We start from the raw sequence: 25347 nt of genomic DNA on the forward strand, positions 1-25347 counted from the left end.
AAGTCCAGGCCGAAAACCTCCACCTTCGACAGAGGGCCCTCCTCGGGCGTGACTACGACAGGAGCTTCTTGGTCTGAGCCGTCCCGTCCCAAGACAGGGAAGCTGAGCCTGGGATGCGAGGCGTCCCCGAGTCTCCGCCCAGGTGCCCCCCCACCACCTGCACCCACGTGCCCAGAGCTCGCCCTCTGACACCCTGCGAGGTGGGCTGAAGCCCTAGGCGGAAGGAGGGGAGGTGCTCAGGATGGGGTGGGCTGGCTGGGGCTCCCTTCCCCCCCTGCAGTCAGAACTTGGGGTGCAGAAGGGGAGGGCAGCAGGGGTCCCTGACTGGGGTGGGCTGGCTGGGGCTCCCTTCCCCCCCACAGTCAGAACTTGGGGTGCAGAAGGGGAGGGCAGCAGGGGTCCCTGGGTCAGAGCCCGGGCCTGCCATCAGCTCCTGGTGGAAGGCCCTCCCTCTCTGGGGACACAGGGACACCACACAGCACCTCCTAGGAAGGCTGACAACTGCTGCACTCCTCCGGCCTGGGTACCTGGCACAGAGCACTCAGTAGTGTTTGCCAAGTGAACGAGTGACCAGAAGTCCCACCTCCTCCAGGAAACCTCCCCCCCCGCCCCGCCCTAGACAAAGGATTCAACCTACCTAGTGGCCCTAGCGCTGGCTCTCTGTCCCCCAGAGCCTGTGGCAACCCTGACCATCCTCCAGGTGGACCTTTCTTCAACCGCGACTCCAAGAGCAGAGAAGGGCTGCCTCAGTGCAACCCAGCACCAGGGGCGGGGGGGCCAAGGGAGAGGCAGGCAAAGCCGGCTCAGGGTCTCAGACCCAGCTCCACCGACTCGGGTTGTGACCCGGCCGCCCCCGCCCCCCAGCCCGTCCTCACCTACAGTGGGGCTAAGAGCACAGGAGTCGTCCTCTCTGGACAAGTATCCACCGCCAGACATGCGGCTGGAGGCCGCACCTCCAAGGCCCTGGGGCCCCTACCCGCCGCCCCTTCGCCCCGCCCCCAACTCTCGAGAGCGCAGAGGCCCGTGTGCCGGCCTCGCTGGGGCTGCTGAATCGTCATCAGGAAAAGCTGCTGCCCCAGGGTACCCGGGCTGCCCAACCCCAGGACAGCGAGCCCCTGTGCCTCCGCAGGGCAGCTGTGGCCACAGGCACCACTACCCGCGCTCAGCGTCCTGGCAGCCAGGCGGCTCGGAGGAGGCGTCTACACCCCCCGCTAGGCCCCCAGTCCCGGCGAGTCAGGGTGAAAGGCCGGGCTCCAACCGTCTCTTCTCAGGTGTCAGGGGCACCGGAAGCCCTGGAGAGGGGGGGCCCGGGGGACGCTCCCTGAAGCAGAGCCCTCACTTTCGGCGTCCCAGGACAAGGACGAGCCAGGCAGGAGGGGAAGGCAGGCCCGGCTCCCAGCGGCCCCACGGGTGGGCCCCGCCTGCCCTCGGCTGGGCAGGGCTGCAAACCTCGGCACGGGCCTCCGCCTCCCGCCGCGGGGGCTCAGGGCAGGAAGGGGCGTCCCTCAGGGGCCTCCAGCACCTCCTGGGAGCAGGCAGTGGTGAGCTGAGCCCGTCTCCGAAGGCAGGGGCTTGGCCGAGGAAGACCCCCCGGCTGGGCAGAGGCAGGGAAGCACAGGGAGCGTGGGAGGTGGGGCCAGGCCCGGCGTGGGCAGGGCAGAGCTGAAGGAGGGCAGGTCGGGAGGATGGACTCCCTGGTGCCGGGGGCAACGACCGTGCCGGCACCACCACCCTTTCCCCGCGTGCACGGGAGCCCAGACCCGTAACTTTCGGTCCTCCGCCTCAGCAGGCAGAACCCAAGCCTGACCCGCCGCTCCACTGGGCCAGCCAGCCTCCAAGCACCCCCTGGGCCGCGTGAGTGGAGGCCTGGCCAGTGGTCCGTCCCATCCACAGCGCGGGGTGAAGGCCTGGGAGTGTCAGGCCCCTAGAGGACGTGGCCGTGACGGGCCCCGGGTTTCCTGTTGGAGGGCCGGGGGGATGAGCCATCCAGATGGAGAAGCCAGGCTGTCGAGGCCCCCAAGCTCGTGGAAACTGCAGGACACCCTCATGGTTTCCCAAGAGCCCTGGTGACCCCACAAAGCAGGCCCACCCTGTGCCCACAGGCCCCGGGCCCTGGCAGAATGCCCCGTCCGGCGGCGCCTGGGCCCATGACCAGGCTACCCCGAGGGGCGAGGCTGGGCCGGGCACCCCCAGACCCAGAAGGGCTCTCAGGTGTCAGGTCAGGAAGCAAAGGCTTCCTCTGAAGACAAGAGGGATCTTGCCCTTTACCGAGGGCACCTGTGCGCGGTGGCTGGAGGGTGAGCCGGGGACATGCCTCGCCTGGACCAGGGAGGGGCGGGTAGAGCTTAGGCGGCTCTGAAGGGCGAGCTGAAGGGGCCCCGGAGGTGTGCGGCGGAGGAGACACACCTGCGGAGGCGACAGGACCTTCCCAAACGCGTAGAGCAGCTCAGGTGGAAAGGAACCCGTGCGGCCCGTCCACGAGGCCAGCAGCCAGACGCTCTCCAAGCAGCTTCCCGCCACCCTGCCTGCCCCTGCGGCGCCTGCACACATCCCAACGCCCCGTCTGCAGGCGTGTGCGGTCACGCGGCCACGACCCCAGCAGGGGCCAGTCCACCCGTGCTCGGCCGTCTCTCGGGGCACCCAACATGGTCGGGCTCGGGGCCGCCCGCTTCCCAGAACCGGGGGGACTCCGGCAGACTTTGTGAAGCGCCTGCCCGGGGCAGCCCGCGGCCCGGGGTCTCTGTGTTTGCAGGCCGGGGGGCAATTACCAGTGCCCCGAGATGACTGTGACGCTCACCACTGGGGTTCCCGGGGGCTGGGACGGACGGTGCCCACTCAGCCGAGCGGAGGAGACTTCCAGGAGGAGCCAGCACTTCGGGCGGGAAGAACTCACCGGCTCAAGTGGACAGGGCAGCGTCGCCTCACGCTGTCACCCAGGACCACAGGCGCCCGTGGCCAAAGAGGCGGAAGGGGCAGCTGGACCGTGAGGGGCTCGCAAGTCAGGTCGTAGCCCCCGAGCGAGCCCCCAGAACCTGTGCCAGCCCTGACCGCCCCTCCAGGGTGAGGCTCCGGGCGAAAGCCCACGGCCCCTGGGAGATTCCGCCAGAACCGCTGCAGCCTTCGTGGCCCCGTGTGCAGGCAGGAGGCCCGCTGCGAGGTGGCCCGCGGGTCGTCTCCTCAGCCCTGCACGGCCAGCCACCCGGACCGGCCGCCCCCGACCGAGGCGCTGGGCTCGTGCTGGTGTGGCAGCAACGTCTGCCTCCCCGCCGCGGGGTCTAGGCTCTCCACAAGCAAAGCAGGCCTCACCCAGCAAGTTATCGCTTATTCTCTTCTTTTAATTCGTAAGTACAATGTTTGTAGCAGTTTAAAAAATTAAAACGTACATCTCACGTCAGACCTCCCTTTCCTCTCGCAGACAGTCTCGCCTGGGCCAGGCTCCGGGACGCACCCATCACAGCCCTGCTGGTGCCCAGCGTGGCAGGGACGGCGGGGACAGTGGCGGCGGCGCAGCAGGAGCTCGAACCCCTGCCGATGGCCGCTCCGCCACGGCTCGAGGCAGCAAGTACCGGGCAGGTGGACCCGCCGAGCAGCTCAGAGCCCAACCACCTTCGGCAGGTCCACGACGGCCACAATCCTCCGGGGCCAGGGGTCACCCTGCAGGGACCGTCTGGGGCCAGCACTCGAGGGAAGTGGGTTGCTTCAGCTGCTTTAGAAAGTGCCAGGCACAGGGGGAGAGCGCCCCTTCCGGCTGTCACCACCATCTGAGCGGCCCCTCCCTGCTGAGCGCATGCCCGGGCCCGTGGTCCCCTCCTCGCGGGGGCACCCCGAGCTCCCCAGCGAGCCTTGGTGCCCTTCGGGGTGGTTTTCGCATCTCCGCCTGTTGCTCAGTGGGCAGAATGGCCCTGAGTCTCACCCTGGCCAGGAGCTACAGTTTCGGGCACAGCGCAGAGGGACAAAAGCCAAAGCGAGGCCACGTGCCAGGAAGAGACGTTATCAAGATGGAACCGAGTCCACACCTGCAAACCACAGACAAGTGGCCCACGCCACGCGGCCCCGGAGGAGTTTCCCTGCGACACGGCCGAGCGCAGCTCTGTGAACCCGCGCCGACAGCAGGGGCTCCCCTCGGCTCCACAGACGAGCCGCCCGCGCCCCGGGGCCGGGCAGGGACGACCGGCCACGAAGCGGGTCCTCTGGGGTTCAGGGCCTCCTCTGATGCCACATTGTGGGTGTCTGGAGGCGGCTCAGTGTCTTCTTTCCTCCTGAGAGGATACAGGGCTGCAGGAGTGGGAGAGCCAGCAGTAAAGGGCACTAGGAGGCTGGAGAGCCCCTGCCTGGCTCAGGGGCCGCCCCAGGAGACACGGTTCCGAGAAGGCGCGCAAGCGCACCGCCCACCAGCCCTACCCTGGTTTCACTCAAATCTTTCCTGTGTCACCAGCAGGAAAACAAAAACACCCCCCCCAAAAAAACAGAAAACAAACCTGACGATCAAATCAACGATACTTTCAACAAAATTTGGATTGGCAACATGACTGGTGCTTGCCGTAGACTTTCAGGAACTCGGTGAAGTCAGTCCCTTCTGCAGAGAGCTGACAAGGTGGACTGCTTTCTCAGTGGGATTTTAATGACCCCATGCAGCCGACTCCACAGGGCAGGTCTAAGGAAGGTCGGCTTCTACAGAGAAGTGACGGCCATTCTTAGAGCCTCACGTGCCTGTGTCTTGATGAATACAGATACATATAAACGCATTACACACATACTCATCCACGGGTAAGGTGATCTCACTCATAAACTCATACCCATTTCGGGGGCACACCGGCAAGTCTTTGGGTTGGCACCTAGGGCCAGAGCTGGGCTCAAGCCCCCTCGTTAAGCACTGGCTGTTACAGGTCACGCGGTAACAAGGAGGACCCACCAAACTCAGCTGAGCCCGGTGCTATGACTCCTAAGGGGAACGGTTCCCAGTTCTACATTCACGGTGCTATTTCTAACAAGCGTAAACATCTAAGCAGGGACAACGTCAGCCTGCGATGCATCTATCTCGGAGCTGCTGAAATAACGTGGGAGTGCAAAGTGAAAAGGGAGAGAGAGCGGTGACCTTCTCATTTCTTGTTCAGAGTCAGGAGTTCCTCCCCAAGGTCCTACTTGGACCTCTGACCCGTTTCTACTGTTCACGCCCTGGCCGGGCGAGGCCTCTGCCAGGCGCTGGTGCGGCAGGCAGGAAAAGCCAAGGGCTGCTCTGAGGAGGGGCTCCCACAGCCTCCCCTGGCCGCACACTCTGACCCCTGCCAGCCTCAAACCACCGCAGCTCTGGGGGTGGGAGCGGCCTGGGTCTGCACCCGCAGCTGTGTGCGCCGTGGTGAGACGTCGCGCACACAGACGCGAGGGTAGCTAACCGTGCACCGAAGGACTCCTCCCTTTGGCAGACTCTGGGACTCAGCTTCACAGTCATCTCCACTTGCCAGTGAAACACCCAAAACCTGACTGCACTTGAGCTCATGACCAAACTGGCCAGCACGACGGTGACCAAATGACCGGCTGCCTCTGGGGACCTGAAGAGCCCCCCCCCCCCCGCCCGGAAGCACTCCACCAGCCCCTGGCCAAGGGCACTCGGCTGTGCTGAGCCCGGTGCTATGACTCCTAAGGGGAACGGTTCCCAGTTCTACATTCACGGTGCTATTTCTAACAAGCGTAAACATCTAAGCAGGGACAACGTCAGCCTGCGATGCATCTATCTCGGAGCTGCTGAAATAACGTGGGAGTGCAAAGTGAAAAGGGAGAGAGAGCGGTGACCTTCTCATTTCTTGTTCAGAGTCAGGAGTTCCTCCCCAAGGTCCTACTTGGACCTCTGACCCGTTTCTACTGTTCACGCCCTGGCCGGGCGAGGCCTCTGCCAGGCGCTGGTGCGGCAGGCAGGAAAAGCCAAGGGCTGCTCTGAGGAGGGGCTCCCACAGCCTCCCCTGGCCGCACACTCTGACCCCTGCCAGCCTCAAACCACCGCAGCTCTGGGGGTGGGAGCGGCCTGGGTCTGCACCCGCAGCTGTGTGCGCCGTGGTGAGACGTCGCGCACACAGACGCGAGGGTAGCTAACCGTGCACCGAAGGACTCCTCCCTTTGGCAGACTCTGGGACTCAGCTTCACAGTCATCTCCACTTGCCAGTGAAACACCCAAAACCTGACTGCACTTGAGCTCATGACCAAACTGGCCAGCACGACGGTGACCAAATGACCGGCTGCCTCTGGGGACCTGAAGAGCCCCCCCCCCCCCGCCCGTAAGCACTCCACCAGCCCCTGGCCAAGGGCACTCGACTGTCCACGCCTCGTGTGCATTTGATGATGTGGCGGCTTTGGGCCCAGAAACAGCTGGTCCAGGGGCCGGGGACTGGGGTAGAAGCGGCGGCCCTGGCTGGCCTCATTCCTGCCCCACCACTGGCCCAGTGGGCACAGATCCACACCCTCCTGTGCTGAAAGGAGGCCCCGCGGATGGACTGAAAGGGAGCCGAGGAGGTGCTCGGGCCTTTCTCAAACAGTTGCCAGGACTCCAAGCTTTGCTCTTGACCAAGAGGGGCGCAGACAACTAACGCTGTTAACCCTCGGGGCTGCCAGGCCAGGCGAGCGTCTGGGCCCCACCGTGCAGGAGGGACACGGCGGGACTCGGATCCCAGCACCCGCTGGCCGGCCCCTGGGCAGAGCGCGGCCCCGGTCAGGACAGGAGCGGGGGGACGGCAGTGTCGGTCAGGACAGAGGCTGCTCACGGCCAGGCGGGCCGGCCTGGCCGGCTACGTGCCCAGGAGCCGCCCGTCACCGGTGGGAGAGCCTTGAGAGCCGTCTGTGCCGCAGAGCTGACTGCCCACGACCAGCACAGCCACGGGGGCACCTTCCCAACTCGTAAGGGCGCAGAGGGGGAACTCCCGGTCAGACATCTGCACGCCAGCACCCCCCTCAACTCTAACTAAACGTGAATGCACAAAAAAGGGCGGCGTGTCGGGGGACTAGGGCTCGGGCGAGAGGAACGCCAGAGTAAGTCTCGTGGAGGGAGAGTGCGGGGCTCCCGTCGACCTCCTCGGAGGCCGGGGCGTGCAGCACAGACTTGGCAATGCACAGACTGTACGCGGGCATAGAAAGTTACCTTAAAATTAATCTCTTTACTGATATAATTAAACTTTAAATCCTGAGAAGAAAACAGAGACAGGGGAGAACGGCGCGGGCCGTCGTGCTCCCAGCCACCCCGCCCCGCCCAGGCCCGACGCCAGCGCGGCACGCGGGCCTGCGGGAGCCAGCGAGACCCCAGGACCCCGTGCCCCCCTGGGGAGATGCGGGGGGTGCTCTGGGAGGCCCGTGGCGTCACCTCCCGCCTGCGGGACAGCAGAGGGGCTAAGGGCCGACCGCGAGAGCCGAGGCAGGAGCAGCTGGGACCCGGCGACAGCGAACAGGCTGCACACGAGGAAGTACACACCGGGCGACGGGCGTTTAACGCTAGCTCTAGCACGAGGGGTCAGCAACGGCTGCTCTCTGCTCCCTGCAAGGACTCAGGCTCAACCCCAAAGATTCCTGCATACATTCTCTGCACGCGGTGAGGCCGAGCCGCGCGGCGCAGCCGGGGCCCCGAGTCCTGGCACCACCTCGCCCCCGCCCGCGTGGGCGCTCAGCACGCGGCGACCTTGTGGACGTTCCGCAAACAAGCCAGCAGGCGGTGATACGGGTTTCCTGGCACCGCGACCACCTCGAACACAGACTGGAAGGCCCTGCGGTCGAGCTCCTCCTCTATCTGGTGTCTGTAGAAGTCCGCGGCCACCAGGCAGAAGAGGTGCACGTCCACGTGCTCCAGCTTGCCCATCCTGCTCACGACGTGGGGAAGGCTGGCAGGGCGGTTAAGGGCGCAAGGCTGCAAGTGCGGGGGGACCTGCCTCCCGTCCTCCCCGGGAACCCCCGCCCCCGACACAGGCCTGCCAACGGCCCGGGAGCACCGAGGGCCAAGCCAAGCCGCCGACGGGGTGGAGGCGGCAGCTGCCCCCCACCTTGGCTCCGGGAAGCCAGAGCCCCCGCGGAGGGCGCTCCTCTGGGCAGCACCTACCTGGCCCGGCACCCGTGCACCGAGGGCAGAGCCGTGCCGCCCTCCCGGGCCGCTGACAGCGCCAGGACAGCTGTCTGCTCCAAGGCTCTGCGGTCTGTCTTAGGGGGCGGCTGACAGGAGGGGAACGTCCCTTTGGCAGCCAGCACCTTGGGGGTGGGAACTGGGTCTTCACTTAAGCTTTTCGCCAAGAGAGTGATTCGAGGCACGTGACAAAGCGTAAGGAGAAGCAGCACGAGGGACACGCCCAGCTGCAGGGACCCAGGAGCGGGTGGGAGGAGCTCTTTGCCGGGCCTCGCCCCCCCCCCCCCCCCACTACTCAGAGCACCACCCCGGCCCCTCCCCTCCTGCTCAGCGTGGGGAACACACGGTTTCCTGTTTCCTTGTCCACGGCTTACTCTCTTGGGGCTTAAGGTAGACAACACCTTGACACCTGGGCTTTCTGCAGAGCTTAGGTTTCCAAAACCTTAACGCAAACGTCAACCTGGATGTTGGCGGAAGTGCTGCCCCTGGGAGTGCTACGTCCCGCGGGGCCCCAGGACCCAGGGAAGGATACATCGCCGAAACCCACGGGCTGGTGGAAGCGCTGACGAAGAAGCAGGAGAGGCTCCACATGGCCATGGCAACCGGGGTCCTCTGCGTGAAGTTGGAGAGGGACAGCATGACCCAGTCCCGGACCATGGACGACTGCCCTGTGCTGTGCAGAGTCTGGAACACCTGCAAGGGCGGAGGGCCCCGGGAGGCCACCCCGTCAACACTGGCTTCGGGGGAAGAGTGGTGGCTGGCTTCAAGGGGAGGAACTGGCAAGTCCCCGGGGCCGACACATTCAGAGGGTAGTAGGCACCTGGTCTGGGGGCTCCCCTGCGCTGGGCCCTCACCTGGTACACTACGGTGGCCATGAACTGCGGGTACGGTTGCTGGTTGGACAGAAACTCTCCGATGACCTTGTTCATGACGTCCTGGGGCGGGAAGAAGTCATCTAGAAACTGGGGGAGGATCCGCGCCACCACTCTGGCTTCACAGGGAAACCCCTTCCTGATCCTGCAGGGAGGAGACACGGATCAGAGCCCCGCCCTGCCCAGGGCTCCCCACCCGCGCGGGGGCCCCCAAGCCGAAAAGGGGTCCTGAAGTAACAAGCAGAAATGGTTTGGGGCAGTGGCATTATGGGGGAATTAAGTCAGCCGTAACACAACCGCGTCCTCGTTAGGGCCTGTCCTCACCAGTGTCCACACGCTCCTGGAACCTGTCGGCGTCTCGGCCAGGCCCCCTTCTCTCCCGCCTGTCCCTGGTGCCCTCCTGCCACCTCCCCTCAACACACCCTCGGCGGGCATCTTGGGCAGCGTCCTTCCAGGTGCCAGCTGGGAAGGCGGCCAGCAGGCTACTCACGCTACCGTACCGTTAGCACACACCGTGGGCCCTCCGTATCTGTGGGTTCCGCACCCGAATTTCAATCCGCGGTTGGCTGGATGAAGGCAGAGCCCGAGGATACAGAGGCGGATTGTGCCTCACTATTCTATACCAGGGACTTGAGCGCCAGCAGAGTCTGGAAACCCGTGGGGGTCCCGGAACCAACCCCCGTGGACACCGAGAGACCCACCTGCCTGCAGACGCCGGCCGCCGCCCAGCATGGGCGACACTCGCGACGGAAAGTCAGCTTTGTCAAGCCAGCGTCCCCCCGCCTGTCTGGAGGGTGGTGAGGCCGAACGCCGGCACCGCACTGGCTGAAGTGTTTATCCCACCAGCAGGCACGGGAACGCAGGCCCCATGTGGGCAGGGCCTGAGCGTGGGCACCTCTGCCCACCGTGGAGGGGCCCGATGAACGCGAGGGAAGGATGACTAAACGCTTTCAACGCTCAACCTGAAAACAGCCCACGCGCTCAGCTTCCCACAACCCCTCACCTGGCCAGAGCAGACGGACAAAGTTCTGCTAAGCGTGCTCTTGTGAAACCCCAAATGGCCTCCTGCTCACCGAGCTGAGCAGACCTGTCAGGCTGAGTGGTGCGGAGTCGGCTGCCCCAAGGCCACAGACACAGCACGTCGCCTGGACCAGGAGGCCTGGGGCAAAGCCGGACGAGGCCCCTCACCCATCCTGCAGGACCGCAAACTGAGCCAGTCCTGGACACGAGGGCACACACATCGGGGGCAGGCTCTCAAAGATGTCTGTCATTTAAGTCTGTACCACGGTCTACCGAAGCCTCCTGGGCCGCCGCTAACGTGGCTCCAAGACTCCTCTCACAAGGCAGCAGGTCTGACGGCCAGTCCCGTTACCAACCAGGGCTGCACGCCCAGTCTCATCACAGGCCCTCCCGATACCACCACACGGCCGGCACCGCCCCTCGCCTTCAGCAGACACGCCAGCGCTGGGGGCAGCCTTGGAGCCAGTCGAGTCCAAACCCGGGCGCTGGGGTCCTAGGACTGCCGTCTGGAGCAGAGCCCGAGGGCAGCGCAAGCGTGCTCGGGGCACAGGCAGGAAGCAGGCAGCCCCCAGTGGCGGGCTGAGAGCAGAGCGGGTGTGTGCAGGAAGCAGCAGCTGCCGGCTAAAGCTCCAGGGCAGGGCAGGGCAGGGCAGGGCAGGGCGGGCTCCATTCTTACCTGTCAAAAAGAACAGACACACGCTCCATGGCCACAATCACGGACTCGCTGTCGGGGGCGGCAGGGCTGGGCTCTGAGGTTCTGCCTGGACTGATTTTCTCCTTTCCTGAAACAAAGCCGTTCAGTTCTTTCCGTTTGTAAAACTGGACAGGCTCTGTAAATAGGGCCTGGAACTCCCGCAGGAGTTTACTAAAGCCCTAGGGATGATCTGAGACCAGGTGGTGGGAACCCCCAGCACCCCAGGGCCCAGCCCAGCCACACAGGGCCCAGGGGTCTGCCTGCAGATCCGCTCCCAGGCGGGGTTCCGACACCCGCACAGCTCTGCAACCTTGAGAACTGGAGGGGCCTGCGGTCTGCGTCCTGTGCGTCCCGAGCTCGGCGGCACTGACCCGCCGGGCACAGGTGGCCCCCTGCTCACCTGTGTACATACAGGTGAGCATCAGGCCCAGGGCCGCCATGGCGCGGTGCGGGCTGTGCACGTTCACTCTGTCCACGCTCAGCTTGACCAGGGACTCCGCATCCAGCCGGGAGAGCTGCTCGGAGAGCAGGAGGCGCTCCAGGCCCCTCAGGACACAGTGGTACACGATGGATGGGGTGGACTCCTCGCTTCCAGACAGCATCACCCCACACATCTGGGCAGGAAGACGACCTCCCCGTCAAGGAGCCACACCCGGCCTCCTGTCGCCCACGCCACTCCCCCAGTGAAAACGACCCAGGGCCCCAGTGCACGGGTCCAGGGGCACGGAGCCCCCGCCCATTCCCGCCCACCTGTATTATGGATGCCGAGAACTCCGGCCCGACGTCCAGGGGGTAGTTCTCAATCAGGTAGAAGGCCGTGGCACACATCACCAGCACGTGCTGCTGGCTGTGGACGTTCACGCAGCTGAGGACGAGACGAGGGCCGAGCTCAGCCATGCGCGGTGGCTGCTCCCACCTGATGGCACGTGGCGTCCTCCCGTCTCAGTGACCTCAGCCGCTGTCCCGGGGAGCAGGGGGCCCGCCTGGGCTCCTGCTGACCCTGCCCACGGCGCGGCCGGGGCGACATACGCTGTCGAGTGTGCAACATCCCTTCTCACGGCCCCCACCTCCGGTCAGACGGAAGCCCCGGGGGAGGCGGCAGCGGGAGGCGCTGGCCGCGGCCACTCACTGGGCTATGCCTTTGAGGTTGGAGAGGAGATAGTCGCTGATGACGGGGATGAGCTGCTTGGCGGTGTCGTCCAGGAGGTCGCACTCCAGCACGTAGAGGACGCCATGCAGGGCTCCGATCTTGCTGGGCAGATGGCTACTTCTGAGCGTGCTCTCCAGCAGCCGGCTCACCGGCTCCGCCACGGCCTTGTCCTAGGGCACAGCACCCGCGGAGGTCAGCCTCACAGTGCCGCGGGGGGCCGCGAGAGGCTGGCCTCACGCTGCGGTCGGGCCGGCGTGCAGAACGGAGCCCTCTGCGAGGCCCGCGTGCGGGGCTGGCGTCCGGGAGCTGGCGTGTCGGGATGGGGGGCTCCCTGGGCCTCCCCTGTTGTGTCTGTGCTGACACCCTTCCCCCCTCCCTGGGGTTGGAGTTCGGTGTGTGCCCGGCAGTGGGGCCTGCGGGGCCGGCCCCCAACGCTGCGGTCGGGCCGGCGTGCAGAACGGAGCCCTCTGCGAGGCCCGCGTGCGGGGCTGGCGTCCGGGAGCTGGCGTGTCGGGATGGGGGGCTCCCTGGGCCTCCCCTGTTGTGTCTGTGCTGACACCCTTCCCCCCTCCCCGGGGCTGGGGTTCGGTGTGTGCCCGGCAGAGGGGCCTGCGGGGCCTGCGGGCCCGCAGTGAGAGCCCCGGTTCTGAGTCTCTGACGAGCTTCCCTGGGGACGGCGCGTCGCTGGGGGGTGGGGTGCGGCCCGCGGGACTCCACGGGCCGGGGTCCTGGAAGCTGGCGCCTGTTTCCTCTGGACCCCACCCCCAGGCCCTCTTCCTTCGGTGGTTCTGCTTCACAGCCCCTCACTGTGATGGATCAGAGCCCCGAGTATACGTGAGCCCCGCGTGTCCTCCTGGTGTGGCCTTGGGGACCCGCAACAGCAGCCGACGCTAACTTGTACGAGAACGGTCTCAGTTTCCCTCAGCAGCCTAAGCGGGATGGAGAGAGGTAGGAACCTAAACGCTCAGCACCACACTGCACTTCAGATCGGCTTTTCATCAGAGAAGAAGACACCCTCACAAGGCAGAGGTGGCGACCGCTGCTTTTCACAGACCACCTTGCCCAGACACAGGCGACCACCGCGGGCCGAGGGCCTCGTCGCACCCTGCAAAAGCCACAGAGGCTGTGTGGCCCTGCAACCCTCCCCGGGAACGCTGTCCTGCGGCCCCGGTGGCGGCGACACTGCTGAGGACTCCTCCTCCTCCTGCCCGCACCCAAGGCCGCCGACCAGCCCCAGGACCCGCTGGAGGGCACAGCTTTCACCACGCTGGGGAACGGGAATGCTGGTGCCGCACAGGGACACAGGCCGCGACCTGCAGAAAGACAGCGTCCTGAGGGAAACTGCGCTGCCCTTCACACCGGGCGGGAGTCCGCGTCCCCGCGGCATCCTGCCTAAGCCTCTTCTTGAGAACCGCGATCGCTCGTTCCAATTGCGGACAACACAACATCTACCTCAGGGGTCTAGGCCAGAGCACAAACACAATTACCATGAAAACAGACCCGGCAGTTGACGCTCCCGCAAGGACCAAAGGACCAAAGGACCCCTTCAAGCCTGACTGCATGTACCTCCCTCTCCATACCCAGAGGGCCGACACGTGGAAGAGCTGTCTGCTCAGCGGAAGGCCAACGGACTTGTTGTCTCTGTTCCCTGGATGGTGACCCCAGGGCCGAAGGCCACCCAGGATGAATGGTACCTGCTCTGGGCCTTGGCTCGGAGGGACCAATTCAATGGGGGAACAGTTGGGAAGGAGGGGACGGTCGGGGCTCCGGTCGCAGACCCCAGCTCACACCCCACGTCTGCCCCGTCCTGTGCGACCCGGAGCAACTCAGCAACCCCCTGCCGCGGCCTCGGGAGCAGGTGGGATCATGGCGGCCCCGCCTCCGCCAGCCTGTACACAGGGTGTGTGGGGCGCGAGGGGGAGCCCCGCAAACGGCAGCGCGGTCAGGACAGACAGCAGGGGTGTGGGACGTGGGAGAGGCAGCTGGGTGCCACCTCGCCCCTCGCCCCTCGCCGATGGGCCCAGATGCCCGGCTCACAGCGGCCACCCCTGCGTTTGTTCAGGGAACGAGTCTCCATTCTAGCATAGAGCCGGATTCCAGGAGACATCTGAGTGAGAAACAGCAGTGACCGGCTGATGCCACGTGGCCTGGCGTCACGCTATTTGCCTCCAACGGCAGGGCTGGTATTTTAACACGCTCTAAGAAACGGCAGCGCCCGCGGTCAGTACTTCCTGTGTCTGTACCGCGTGGTGATGTGGCCACAGAAGACGGCGAGTCCCGATCAGCTAGAGGCACAGCTACGAGGCTCAGGAGAAGGCCCGCCCGGGCCCTGGGCTCAGAACAGAGCACAGGATCCAGCTCCGGGGGTGGGAGTGCAGGGTCACTGAGACAAACGGCCCCGGGGGGGAGGCTCTGAGGACCGGGAGCACGGGGGGCTGCAGCACACGGGGAAGGAGAGCGGGGCACTGTGGACCGCGGGCGACCGTCCAGGGACAGGCACCGGGATAACCCGAGGGGCCAGGGCACAGGAGCCCCAGCCGAGGCTCGCCCAGCACCGCACACTCCCCAGCGACGCACGCCAAGGCCCCGCGCCGCCTCCCACTCACCATCCCGAGGACGGCGGCCGCCTTGCAGGTGGCGGGCACCAGGTACTGTTGGAGAATCTCATCTTCCGAAGGGTGCACCCTCCGCAGCTCTGTCAGCGTCAGGTACATCGTCTCAAACTGGTTGCGCTCCGTAAACAAGTCTGAGACCACGAGGAGCTGGCGACGGGACATTCGGGCAGGAAGGGGTGAGTTATGCTACGGGAAGCGCGCGACGCGGGACTTCACAGGAGCCCTGACCGGGAAAAGCAACCAACAAAACCCAGAAACCTGAACTGCGCTGTGAACCTGTACCCGCACGCCCCCCAGTGCCTGTACGCACACACTGCTGCCGTGTCGGAACCCGCCCCCAGGCCGCCGCCAGCAAGGCTACCCAAAGCCCCGGAATGGAGAAATGGGCCATCATTTCGGAAATTAATGCTTTGGCAATGATTCTTTTTGTCCCCCCGAAACGTTCAGTGTTCACATTACCTCTAAAAACAAACTTTGATTAGGCATGAAGGCCCTTTTTCTTTAGGAGCATGAGGGAAGGCTGGGGTTGGCCCTTTCTCAGAGGCCCCAGGCGAGCTGAACCAACAAGGCAGCAGGACACTCAGCAAGTCATCTAAAAGAGCACTTCCTAGGTGAGCCTCTCAGGGCCACAAGGTCAAAACTATTTTCCTAAAAATGCTAAGACCCTACTTGCCTTTCTCTCCTGTGCGCTCCCAACTGTACAGTGGTATTTTCTAGAAATTAGTTAATATTAACAGACTGAATGCAGAGGAGATACAAGAGTCTTGGCCGCGTCATGCGGCATGTGGGATCTTAGTTCCCTGACTAGGGATTGAACCCCCGTTCCCTGAAATGGAAGCACGGAGTCTTAACTACTGGACCACCAGGGAGGTCCCCCCAGGGGACTTCTAATGAGCCAGACATTAAAGAGATTTGCAAAAGTGTACAAAAACTCATTTTAAAAATTTATTTTAAAATAGAAATTGTTATCCTCATTAGTTTTAAATGGATAACTTTTTAAAATTTAAGATCTTTAGCAGTACTTAAACTTGTTGACTTTTTTGAAAAAATCAATTTGTAACTTATATTACAAATTAAAAATGAGCTTCTTAAAAATCTCACCTTGACCAGATATGAAACAATTTAGAAAACTTTAAAGGAGTATTGAGAAAAACAGACTTGAAAAAAAAAAAAAAAAAAAAAAGTTTGTCATTACCTAAAAGAGACATCTTTCGGTAAAAATAATAAAAACCCTGTGCTGCACAGGTAACAAGACGGTTCCAGTAACTGGGCATCTCTCCTTGCTGGATGGCTAACGGTGACGTAGAGAAGCCAGCACCGAATAAGTAACTTTTAAACCTTCTGAGATGTGACTTCCAATACTGCAAGCACGGATGGATGTCACCGTCAGACACCAAGGCTCCTTGGGGTCCCCACCAATCTCAAGGATGCAGAGAAATCCCCCGGCCAACAGCTGGAGAACAGCTGCTCTAAATTGGTGCTTCTCAAGCACCAATTGGTGGTTGGGTGGTCGGTGGGTTGGTGGTCAGGGGACCGTCTGCCACAAGCCCCCGAGGAGACAACGTGGACAAGGACGGTGACCCTTCAGACCTTATGGTTAACGTGCCGTCCCCACGACACTCCCACTGGACTGACGGGTGTCACTGCCAGGGACTGGACCAGTGGAAACTGCTCCTTCACCGGCTCCAGAAGTACTACATCCTCCACCTGTGTCTACGCGTCCCCGCGCGGGCGCCCAGAGACCGGGAACCCCGGGTGGGGGGCGGGCGGGGGGGGGGGGAGGCAAACTCACAGACCGCACCACCTCGCTGATCAGGATGACGGGGGTCCTCCTGGCTGAACTTGACGGCAGGATCCAGCGACTGTACAACTCGAGCAAAAACTGCGAACAGGAATGGATGTCGACTCCAGCCCGGTGTTTCCTGCAATTACCCCCCAACAGAGATGAGAGGTTCATTTCCAGAGGCACCCCAGAAAGTCAAGTGACTAATCAGAGCTCTCTGATCGCTTGAACACAGACCGACCGCACCACCTCGCTGATCAGGATGACGGGGGTCCTCCTGGCTGAACTTGACGGCAGGATCCAGCGACTGTACAACTCGAGCAAAAACTGCGAACAGGAATGGATGTCGACTCCAGCCCGGTGTTTCCTGCAATTACCCCCCAACAGAGATGAGAGGTTCATTTCCAGAGGCACCCCAGAAAGTCAAGTGACTAATCAGAGCTCTCTGATCGCTTGAACACAGAAGGCAGCGGGAACCTGGAGTTGACTGGAGACGTGGGCGGGGACGACGGTGCGGGGACCTCGGCCTCCTCCTCCTCCTCGTCGCCCCACTCCTCCTCTCTCAGGGGCGTGATGCTGTTCCCCAGCCAGACGGAATGGATGGACACCTTCAAGGGGCACAAGACAGGGAGCCGACGCTCAGGGCCGGAGGCGAGGGGCGCTGAGCCGCAGGTACCGCCCGGGGTCCCCGAGGCGGGCAGCCCCCAGCACTCAGCAGGGCTGTGCAGGGCGCTCTGCCTTCAGGACTGAAGAGCTGATGAAGTGACGGGCGGAGGCAGCCGAGGAGGGGGAAGGAAAGAGCCTCTAAGGAAGAACACTTTCACTCCTAAGGGACATCTGGTGAAGTCTCGGCACAAAACTGAACCCGAACGTGGGATCCCTTTTCAAAACTTGTCCTCTCACTGGCAGTCACCCGAGGACCCCGTTTTTCTGAATTACTTGCTTAACAAGGCTCCCCACAAATGCAAAAGAACGTCATGCTTATTCTGCAGAGGGTGCGGTGGGGAGGAGCCTGAGAACCCGGGCAGGCCCCCCAGTCCCGACGCGCCCCACGGGGCCTCGCGCTGGACGGAGGCTGGGGACTGACCTGGCCGAGGCTGTAGCTCGTGTCCCCCAGCTCCCGCTCGGGGTTGACCTGCAGCAGGAGCTTGTCGTGGCTGATGAGGGCACCTGCGGAGCACGGGCGCGTGAGTGCCGCCCGCACGGCCGCGGGGGGCTCGGGGGTGTTCTAAACCTTCACAACCCGTTAAGCCGGCAGGGCCAGCCGGGCGATGCTGAATTATCACTTTTTCTCTGTAACAACCCAGCTGCAGACTCTGAACAGGAACCGGTTGTGGGCTGAGGTGTAAAAGCTAAGAGTCAGTAGCCGCGAACGAGGCGACTACCCAGCCGGCAGCCCTCTGGGAGCCCAGACGATCGCTTTGGTGGACGGGCCCTCCTGGGACCCCGCCTCGGCGCCAGGACCGTCCCGCTGTGCCCACCGGCCCAGGGCACAGGCTGACACCCACACTCGGCCCATCCTCCCCGCAAGCCCCAGGGACACCCGGCCCTCTCCCCACAGGCACCTGTAGTGGCTGCAGACAGAGAAGGGATGGGGTCCCACGCCTGGTACAGATGATGGGTGGCGACGTTCTCCCTCTTTGAAACCATCGCTTGAATTTCCTGCTCTACGATTCCTCTGATGATGCTCAACTTCCTCCCGAACCTGAAGCGCGGGACAAGGTCACAGAGCACCTGGCCCCTCCGAATCTTACGAGTGAAAACCCCCAGGCTTCCCCCAGCCTCGCCTCGAGGAAACAGAGGCGCCTCCAAGCCCCGTGCCCGCACCCTCTGTGGGCGGTTCCCGTCTGCAGGCCCTGCACAGGTGTTCTGTCAGCCCCTTCGGACACGGCCCTAAACGCTGGATGCCCGAGTCATCAGGCCTCAGCCGCCAAGCCCCTTTGGACCCGCACCCCCTGCACGGGGCTTGTGTCTTTAACTCCGGCAGCAAAGGGAAGGGCACCCCGGCGCCCCCCCCGCTCCCGCCACGGCCGCCCCCGGAGACACACGGCTTCTCGGCCGACCTGGTGTCGAGGGCCTTCAGGGGCTTGTTCCGGGGCTGCTGCTCCAAGCAGCTCACGGCTGGGTTGCCGGCCACGGGCACAGTCATCGCGCTCAGCACCAGGGAGGTGATGGCCTGCACGGCCAGGACGTGGATCTGGGTCCTCTCCGTGTCCTCCTGGAAGGAGAGCCCACGTCACCAAGTCACAACACAGGCAACCACCGCCGCCCCACCTGTGGGCGGAAGCTGCGGGCCGCGGCTGTCCAGCCACGTGGCCTTGAGGGCGGGGGCCCCCGAGTGCAACACAGGGATGTGCCTTCCCAGCCAGGGTCCTGCTGTGTCTGCGTAAGTTCACCAGAACCCACACGCATCTGTGACTTGAGATGAATCTGATGGGCAAATGGCTGCTTTGGAAAGCAAGGTCTCCCACAGGCACAAACCTCCAAATATGAATTACTTTTTAAGAAACTGTCCTTAAATTTCTTCACTGATTTTAGGGACTCTGCATATGACATGACAACCTGTTAGTTCCACCCGTGAAAGACAACCTTGATGATTTCTGACATATATACTCTTTGAACTGCCATTTCTGGACGTTCATACCATACCTTCTGTCAGAATTAAAAACGTACCTCATGACTTAATGTTTCAGGCTTTGCTTTATCTGAACATGATTTTTATTAATATTAGAGTAACATAATATACATTAACACCCCAAGAAGCCTGATAAAATTTTCGCAAAACAGTCAAGAGAAACGAACACAGGTACGTATGTGTGGTCTTTACGACGTGCCTTTTCATTTTGATGAAATGTTGCTACACGCCATACCCTGAATGTTGAGAAACAAAACGGAAGGATATTTTCAAGAAAGGACATAATGCTACTGACCCTGAAAGGGCAGTGCACTGTGATAAAGGCACTCCGGCCGCGATTCTAGGGTACCCAGACCTTGGGGAGACTCATTCCTGCTCCGGAACACCAGTCATGACATGATCTGGCTACCTTTTAAAAACACGGTAAGACAAAAGGACGAGCTTGCTGCCCTGCCTTTCCCCACCACGAACGACTCGCGAGCTGCTGTGACGGCCTGTGCGCCGGCCAGCGGACACCGGTGCCCGCACGCGGCCTTACCTCGGGTGGGCTCTCCTCTTGCTCCATCACGAGGGGCTGAGTCACCAGCACACCGAGGAGGGTGGCCCACGTTTCCTCAAACTGGGTACGGCTGGTCCACCCTAGAAGTGCAAATGTCACGTTAGGCAGAGGGTCCCCTGCTGCTCAGACTTTTCCATGCCATGTGGCAGCCGGGCCCCCCGGCTCTCACTGGCCCCGGCGCCACACACAGCCGCTCCCCGGAGCCTCACGCCAGCGCTGCGACGCGGCAACGCTGCTGGCCGAGCCCAGTGGTGACGAGACCGAAGCACACGGGTCCAAAGCCACACAAGAGGCCAGGCCGAGTTCAGCCCAGGTAGCCCGGTGCGAGGCACCCTTCTGGAGCCCTGCTGTGCAGACGCAATGAAGTAAAGGGACAGCTGAGCAGGCCACACTCAAATGGGGTCTCAGCCGCTTCTGCCCTGCTCACCAGAGGGTTGCACAGTCCTCCAGAAATCACACCCCCAGACTGAGTGCACAGCCCAGACCACAGAACTGCACTTCTGAGCGGGTGAAGGGTGTGCTGTGTGAATCCCACCTCAGTCCAGCTGCTAGAAAAGTTAAAGCGCTGGTCCCTCTAACCCCACCCGGAAGAACAGAAGGTCAGAAAAGAATGTAATCTAGCTGGGGTGGGGGGTGCTCAAGCCCTCGGGGAAGGCATCTCTGAGAGGCCACCCTCAAGCACCGTCGTCACAAGCTGCACTCAAATCAAGGTGCTGTTTGATGAACGACTGTTTCGAGGGCTGCGCCAACATCCCCACCCGTGACCTTGGAGGTGGAGGTGGCCATGTCACTTGTATTAGGGCTACAAGTGACAAGAATGGGGGTGCTGAGGACAGGAAAACCCAGAGGCTAAAATGACCTGCCCCACACCACACAAAGCCCAGTGTTATCCACCTAAAGCCTACTTGCCCCCCCTCTACCTCTGGCTCCATCTCGCCCAGGCTGCTGGTTCTGCATCTGAGAAAAGGGGCATCAGTGACCACACAGGAAGCACTCAGAGGAAATCACTGCTGCCCTTTAGCTTAGGTGCTGTACAAAGGCTGAATCTGGCTTAGCATTATCAATTACTAGGGTACCCTTCCTGACCTGAGACAAGACTGACACAAGAAAATTTGGCATTAAACTCACACACACACACAAACTTGGATCAAACTTTTCACTGTGACAGCTTTGCGTACATTACAGAACGTATTCACGATTATGTTATGCCTTAACTCTTTTGTGGAATAAAAGGAGAAGACGGGTCCCACTACTGCAGCCCTGGCCCCCCCAGGGCAGGCATGTGATGGTGTGTAACCACGCCGGAGGGGAGACCCAGACTACCTAGCGTATTGATGCGGTAGATGAACTCTTTGAAGACTTCCTTTTCCTGGAGGAACTCCACGGGGATCTCGGGGAACGCGGTGCCAAAATCCCCTCCTGGTTTGGGTGACCATCCGAGTTTCCACACCTGAGAGGATGAAAGAGACATAGTCTCCCGAGTCACGTCAGGATGGCGGAACTGCGAGGGAGCCAGGAAACAAGCTTTCTCGAGGCACAGCTCCCTGGCGGGCCACCTCTTCCTGAGCGCAGACACGGCGGAGGGAGGGCCCTGGGCGCCGGTGCCGCGGGGGCTCCCAGACCTGCCCAGGGCCACCCGCGCAGGTGCCCCCAACGCTTAGAGGCTGGCAGGAGCACGAGAGGTTCGGCCACACACAGAAATATTTACCGTGAGCAGGCACGACAAGAGCCACGACAGCCGTTTGTAAACTCCGTGAAGTCCAGCTCTGTCGTCTGGCGCTGCCACGCACAGCGGAGGGGCCGAGGCTGCCCCGGCAGCAGGAGCCCAGCTCCCAATCGGCCGAGCCGACCCCCCCGGAGGACACAGGCCGCCACCGGCCAGAGCTCGCACTCTGGATCCCCAAAGCCGGCCACGCGGGCCTCGAGGAGGCGGCCGGCTGGCCCCCGCAGCCCCAGAGCCCACTGGCCTCTGGAAGACGCCCTCTCAGCCTCTCACCTGCTCCCTGAACCCTCCTGCACGTCCCGCGGGAGGGTCGTGGAGCCGCGTGGGTTCAAGCCCACGCTCGCGGAGTTTCATCTACGGCGTGCGTGGTCTGGGCGGCTCTTCCCACGTCCGGGCCAGCCATCAAAGCCTCCGGACCGTGCCCGCCTGCATCGGCTCCCCGCTCCCACCCAAAGGTGAGCCGTCTCGACACCTGCAGCGACGGTCCAAGCGCGGTGCCTGGGCTGAGAACCACACCTGACTCCCCAGCTCTCCCCACCCCGGGGTGCCGGGTTTCGCCAACGCCCACAACTCCCAGTTTCCACGGCCACCCCAGGACAGCACGTCACTGGGCTTTTCCCCAGAAAGAGCTCCCACAGCAAAACCCTCTTCACCCTCGGGGTTGGGGCACACCACGGCCTCGGTGCAGCCGCTGCGGAACCTCACACGCACAGAGGCTGAGCCCCGCCGGCGGGCACGCACCCTTCCAGGCAACAACAAGCGCCTGCCTCTCGGTCCCGGCCCACCTCCCCCTGCCGGCTCCAGCCCGCGGGTGCCAGCGCATCGCCCCATCTCTCCCTCCAGCAGGTGTGAGGGCAGCAGCGCAGCCTCCTGCAGCCCGCGGCCCGCCCGCCCAGGCCCCGCTGTGACGTGGAGCCGGGTCCCATTGACGCCGCCCACCTGAACCTGGTTCCGCAGCCAGCTTTAAAAGAGCAGAGGAGCTGCAGCTGTGCCACACCCCCCGCGCTGCCCCCGAGGGTGACTACCTAAAGGGAAACGCTCACGCCAGGAGGTACAATTTCTGCTCTCCCGTTCAACAGATGAGCCTGAGGACCTCGGAATCACATCCAGCGTCGTGGGAGAAAAAAGTCTCATTTCGTCATGTGATGATGCCCCACCCCACGGCGGAGCATTTCTACTCACGACTGAGCCACACCGCGCCCGAGGAAACCAGCCCGGTGTCGTGAACGCAACCGAGGAGTGCTCTGGCCAGCGCAAGCGGGCATCTGCGCGGTTTCGCGCTCTCGGAGCCCCGAGCCCGGGGCCTGCCTGCGCGCCCCCATCACTCGGGTCTCGTGCAAAGCGGGGGACGGACTCACCAGGGGCGGGACGCGCGTGTAGCTGTTGACGAGGGGCAGGCGGGCCAGGCTGACGACAATGTTCTTGAGCACCGGCGTGAGGAACGCCGGGGCGCTGCTGTTCCTTTTGTGACCCCAGGCCAGCACCAACGGCAGTGCCTCCACCATCTCGGCCACCATCCCACAGGCTGCAGTGACATACTGAGGGTCTAAACAGGCACCGTGGGTGACAGAGGACCATTCTGTCAAAACACACCCCAAACCCACCATCCCTCCCCCTGACCTTCCCACCCTCGCAGACAGTAGGCACAGCCCCACTGCCGGCCACGCCCGCCGGAAACGTGGCACCCACGAGACTCTAGGCGGTCGCTGAAGGCCTACAGATCTCACCTCCTTCACATCCATCTAAACAAGCAGTCCTCTCCACATCTGCCAAGACTGCACAAACACCTGGAACCTGGTCCCAGCCTCCCACCCACCCTGCACGTGCAGACAGCTGACACCCAGGAGGAGGCTGCAGCCCCTCCCCAGGGCTTTGGCTTTCTCTGGCTCTCCCAGGACCCTGTGCTCGCTCGCCCCTAGGCTGGTGTGTAGAGCCCCACGCTGTAATCCTCGGTTCACCGTTTCCCCAAGATCAGGGGTTCTGGTGGCTGGTGGAGGGATTCTGATGGGCTGCCGAGTCCTAACCGAGAAGTCCTGAGACAGAATGCTGAGGAAAACCCCACGTCCTGAGGGTTTAAGAACCACTGCACCTCGAGGGCAGGGGCACATTCTTCCTCACTTTGAGTCTGGCATAGAGTATGTGCCACAAAATTATTTGCCAAGTTGATAAATGTTTAGGGTTGTGGATGGATACTATCCACCGTCCATGAGATTCAACAGTCTAGGCAACTCCTTCATAGAGAGAAGGAATGACTAGTGGACTTAAGGAATCGAGCCCTGAACTAAGAGAAACAAGGGTGACTTTAATGCAATTTCCGGGACCATCTTTAAGAGGTACCATCCTACTGAGGTGATAAAGAAAGCGAGCTTCTTCCTCTGGCCAGGATGGAATTAACCAGCCTAAGAGGGGCCATGGAGAATGTGCACAATTATATTAACCCGAACTACATACGCTCCAGCCAGCGGGCCTGCCTGCTCTGACGCAACCACGTGAAACCCCAACTATTTTCAGAGGAATGGAAATTCAAATTACAACTAAAATACGGTGACATTCCCTGGGCACTTAGAGCAAGCCTGGCACTTGTCATGGGTTCTTTATGTGGATTAATTTACTTAATCCTGTGGCAGCCCCATCAGGTACTATTCTTATCCGTACTGCAGAAGCACAGGGTAGTAACTTGCTAAGACCACACAGCCAGAAGGTGGCCGAGCAGGAAGTGAGTGTTTGCACGTTCCTCAGTTATCAGTAAGGAATCATTAAGTCACAAGCTCGGGGATGGCAGAACCAGAGTCTTGAGATAGAGGCTCAGGGAAGAGCTTGGCTGTGAACAAAACACCACTGCTTCTAGATGCTGTGCAACTGTAAAACCTTGAGTGGGTAACAAGAAGAAAAATTCCTATCTTAACACCACCGACAGGAACACTCTTGTCATTAACTGGGGTCGAGCAAAAGCTGGCAAAAAAAGACACAAAGCATTTATCTACCTGCTATTAAAAAGGCATGTTTCTTAAGCCAACAGAGCATGGATAAGATTTCGATATTCCAAGTAAGAGTGTTCCATGAGAAAGACAGCCAAGAACTGCCGGGAGGGGGCATTTGTTCCCCCCTTTGTGGGACAGGCTGCAGGTTGGCATTCCCACCAGACCCTCTGGGGAAAGAGCCTGGAGGCCCCTAGTGACAAGAAGCTTTCCTCCCAACGTGCCTTGCCACCATCTTCAGAGTAAAATAACTAAATTGGGAGAAAGTACATGAAAAACTAAGGTACATGGCTAAATCTAGGTTTAAATGATTTTGAATAGGTTTAAATGAATGAGATGTGTATTTTTTTCTTTTCTTTTTTTTTTTCTGTAGGGACAGGAGGAATTTTCATTTAAAAGTCCACCAAAATACATGGCTGAAACAGACACTCAGGTTACCTAATATTCACATGGTATTTCCACTAACTTTAAGTTTCTTAGTATTTTTACTCATTCACTCGTTACTCAACAAACATGTGTTGATCACTTACAGCAGTAAGAACACACAGAAGGAAAACAGACGCCCTGCCCACAAGGAGCTCGGAGTCTGAGGTAAAGGACACAGAAGCAGCAAGTGCAGGGTGAAAGCAGGGGCGGGGGTGGCGGGGAAAGCGAGCGGGGATGGAGGTCAGGAGGCTCCCCGAGGGTCAGGAGCGCGACACCCCAGCGGAGTGTGGGGTCCACAGGGAGCCAGACAGCAGAGGGTGCCCGCCAGCGGGACGTGCGAGGCAGCCCCTCGAATCGCCCCCGAACTCAGGGCCGAGCACCAGGACGCAGCCCAGTGAAGGCAGGCGGCTTCACACGTCCACACTGACCGCTTTAAAGGCCTCTTCTGTGAAAGAATTCCAAGCCCCCAAAGACACTAGGTAAGACGTACTCTGCGTGTTTGAATCCACTTCGTCCTCTCTGGCGGCCTGTGGGGTGTCCGTCCTTCTTTCTGGGCTAAGAAGCTGGTCCCCGGGCTGCACCGCAACTAAAACCGCAACAGAACAAACGGAAGAATTCCCATTCCTTTCATTCAGATTTTCACATTCATGCAGCCTCATGAACGTTTCAAAGTGACAGACTACATCAAATGAGGTCTAGAGGGCTTCCCTGGTGGCGCAGTGGTTGCGCGTCCGCCTGCCGATGCAGGGGAACCGGGTTTGCGCCCCGGTCTGGGAGGATCCCACATGCCGCGGAGCGGC

At 61.8% G+C, this 25347-nt stretch overlaps 1 protein-coding gene across 9 annotated transcripts in view; it reads right to left on the reverse strand.

The window, feature by feature from the left end:
- Window positions 1–6700: 6700 nt before the first annotated feature.
- The window catches only part of HTT (huntingtin), a 144400-nt gene continuing 125753 nt past the window's right edge, over window positions 6701–25347 (reverse strand). For 6 of the 9 annotated variants that reach the window (XM_024119229.3, XM_055086250.1, XM_024119226.3 and 3 more), the window contains 17 exons: window positions 25038–25133; window positions 22502–22689; window positions 20744–20870; window positions 19400–19500; window positions 18290–18444; window positions 17792–17931; window positions 17314–17396; window positions 16704–16834; window positions 16464–16593; window positions 14435–14590; window positions 11808–11998; window positions 11429–11543; window positions 11079–11292; window positions 10661–10766; window positions 8947–9109; window positions 8625–8785; window positions 6701–7856 (listed from right to left, as the gene is read on the reverse strand). In XM_024119229.3, coding sequence (XP_023974997.1) covers window positions 7643–7856; window positions 8625–8785; window positions 8947–9109; window positions 10661–10766; window positions 11079–11292; window positions 11429–11543; window positions 11808–11998; window positions 14435–14590; window positions 16464–16593; window positions 16704–16834; window positions 17314–17396; window positions 17792–17931; window positions 18290–18444; window positions 19400–19500; window positions 20744–20870; window positions 22502–22689; window positions 25038–25133 — 2471 coding nt within the window. In that variant the 3' untranslated portion in view covers window positions 6701–7642. Of the gene's footprint in view, window positions 7857–8624; window positions 8786–8946; window positions 9110–10660; window positions 10767–11078; window positions 11293–11428; window positions 11544–11807; window positions 11999–14434; window positions 14667–16463; window positions 16594–16703; window positions 16835–17313; window positions 17397–17418; window positions 17565–17791; window positions 17932–18289; window positions 18445–19399; window positions 19501–20743; window positions 20871–22501; window positions 22690–25037; window positions 25134–25347 lie in introns of those variants that run through there. The other 3 variants (XM_055086248.1, XM_055086251.1, XM_055086252.1) reach the window with 3 other exon arrangements.

Source organism: Physeter macrocephalus, chromosome 7 (genome assembly GCF_002837175.3).
Source record: "Physeter macrocephalus isolate SW-GA chromosome 7, ASM283717v5, whole genome shotgun sequence".
Lineage (NCBI taxonomy): Eukaryota > Metazoa > Chordata > Mammalia > Artiodactyla > Physeteridae > Physeter > Physeter macrocephalus.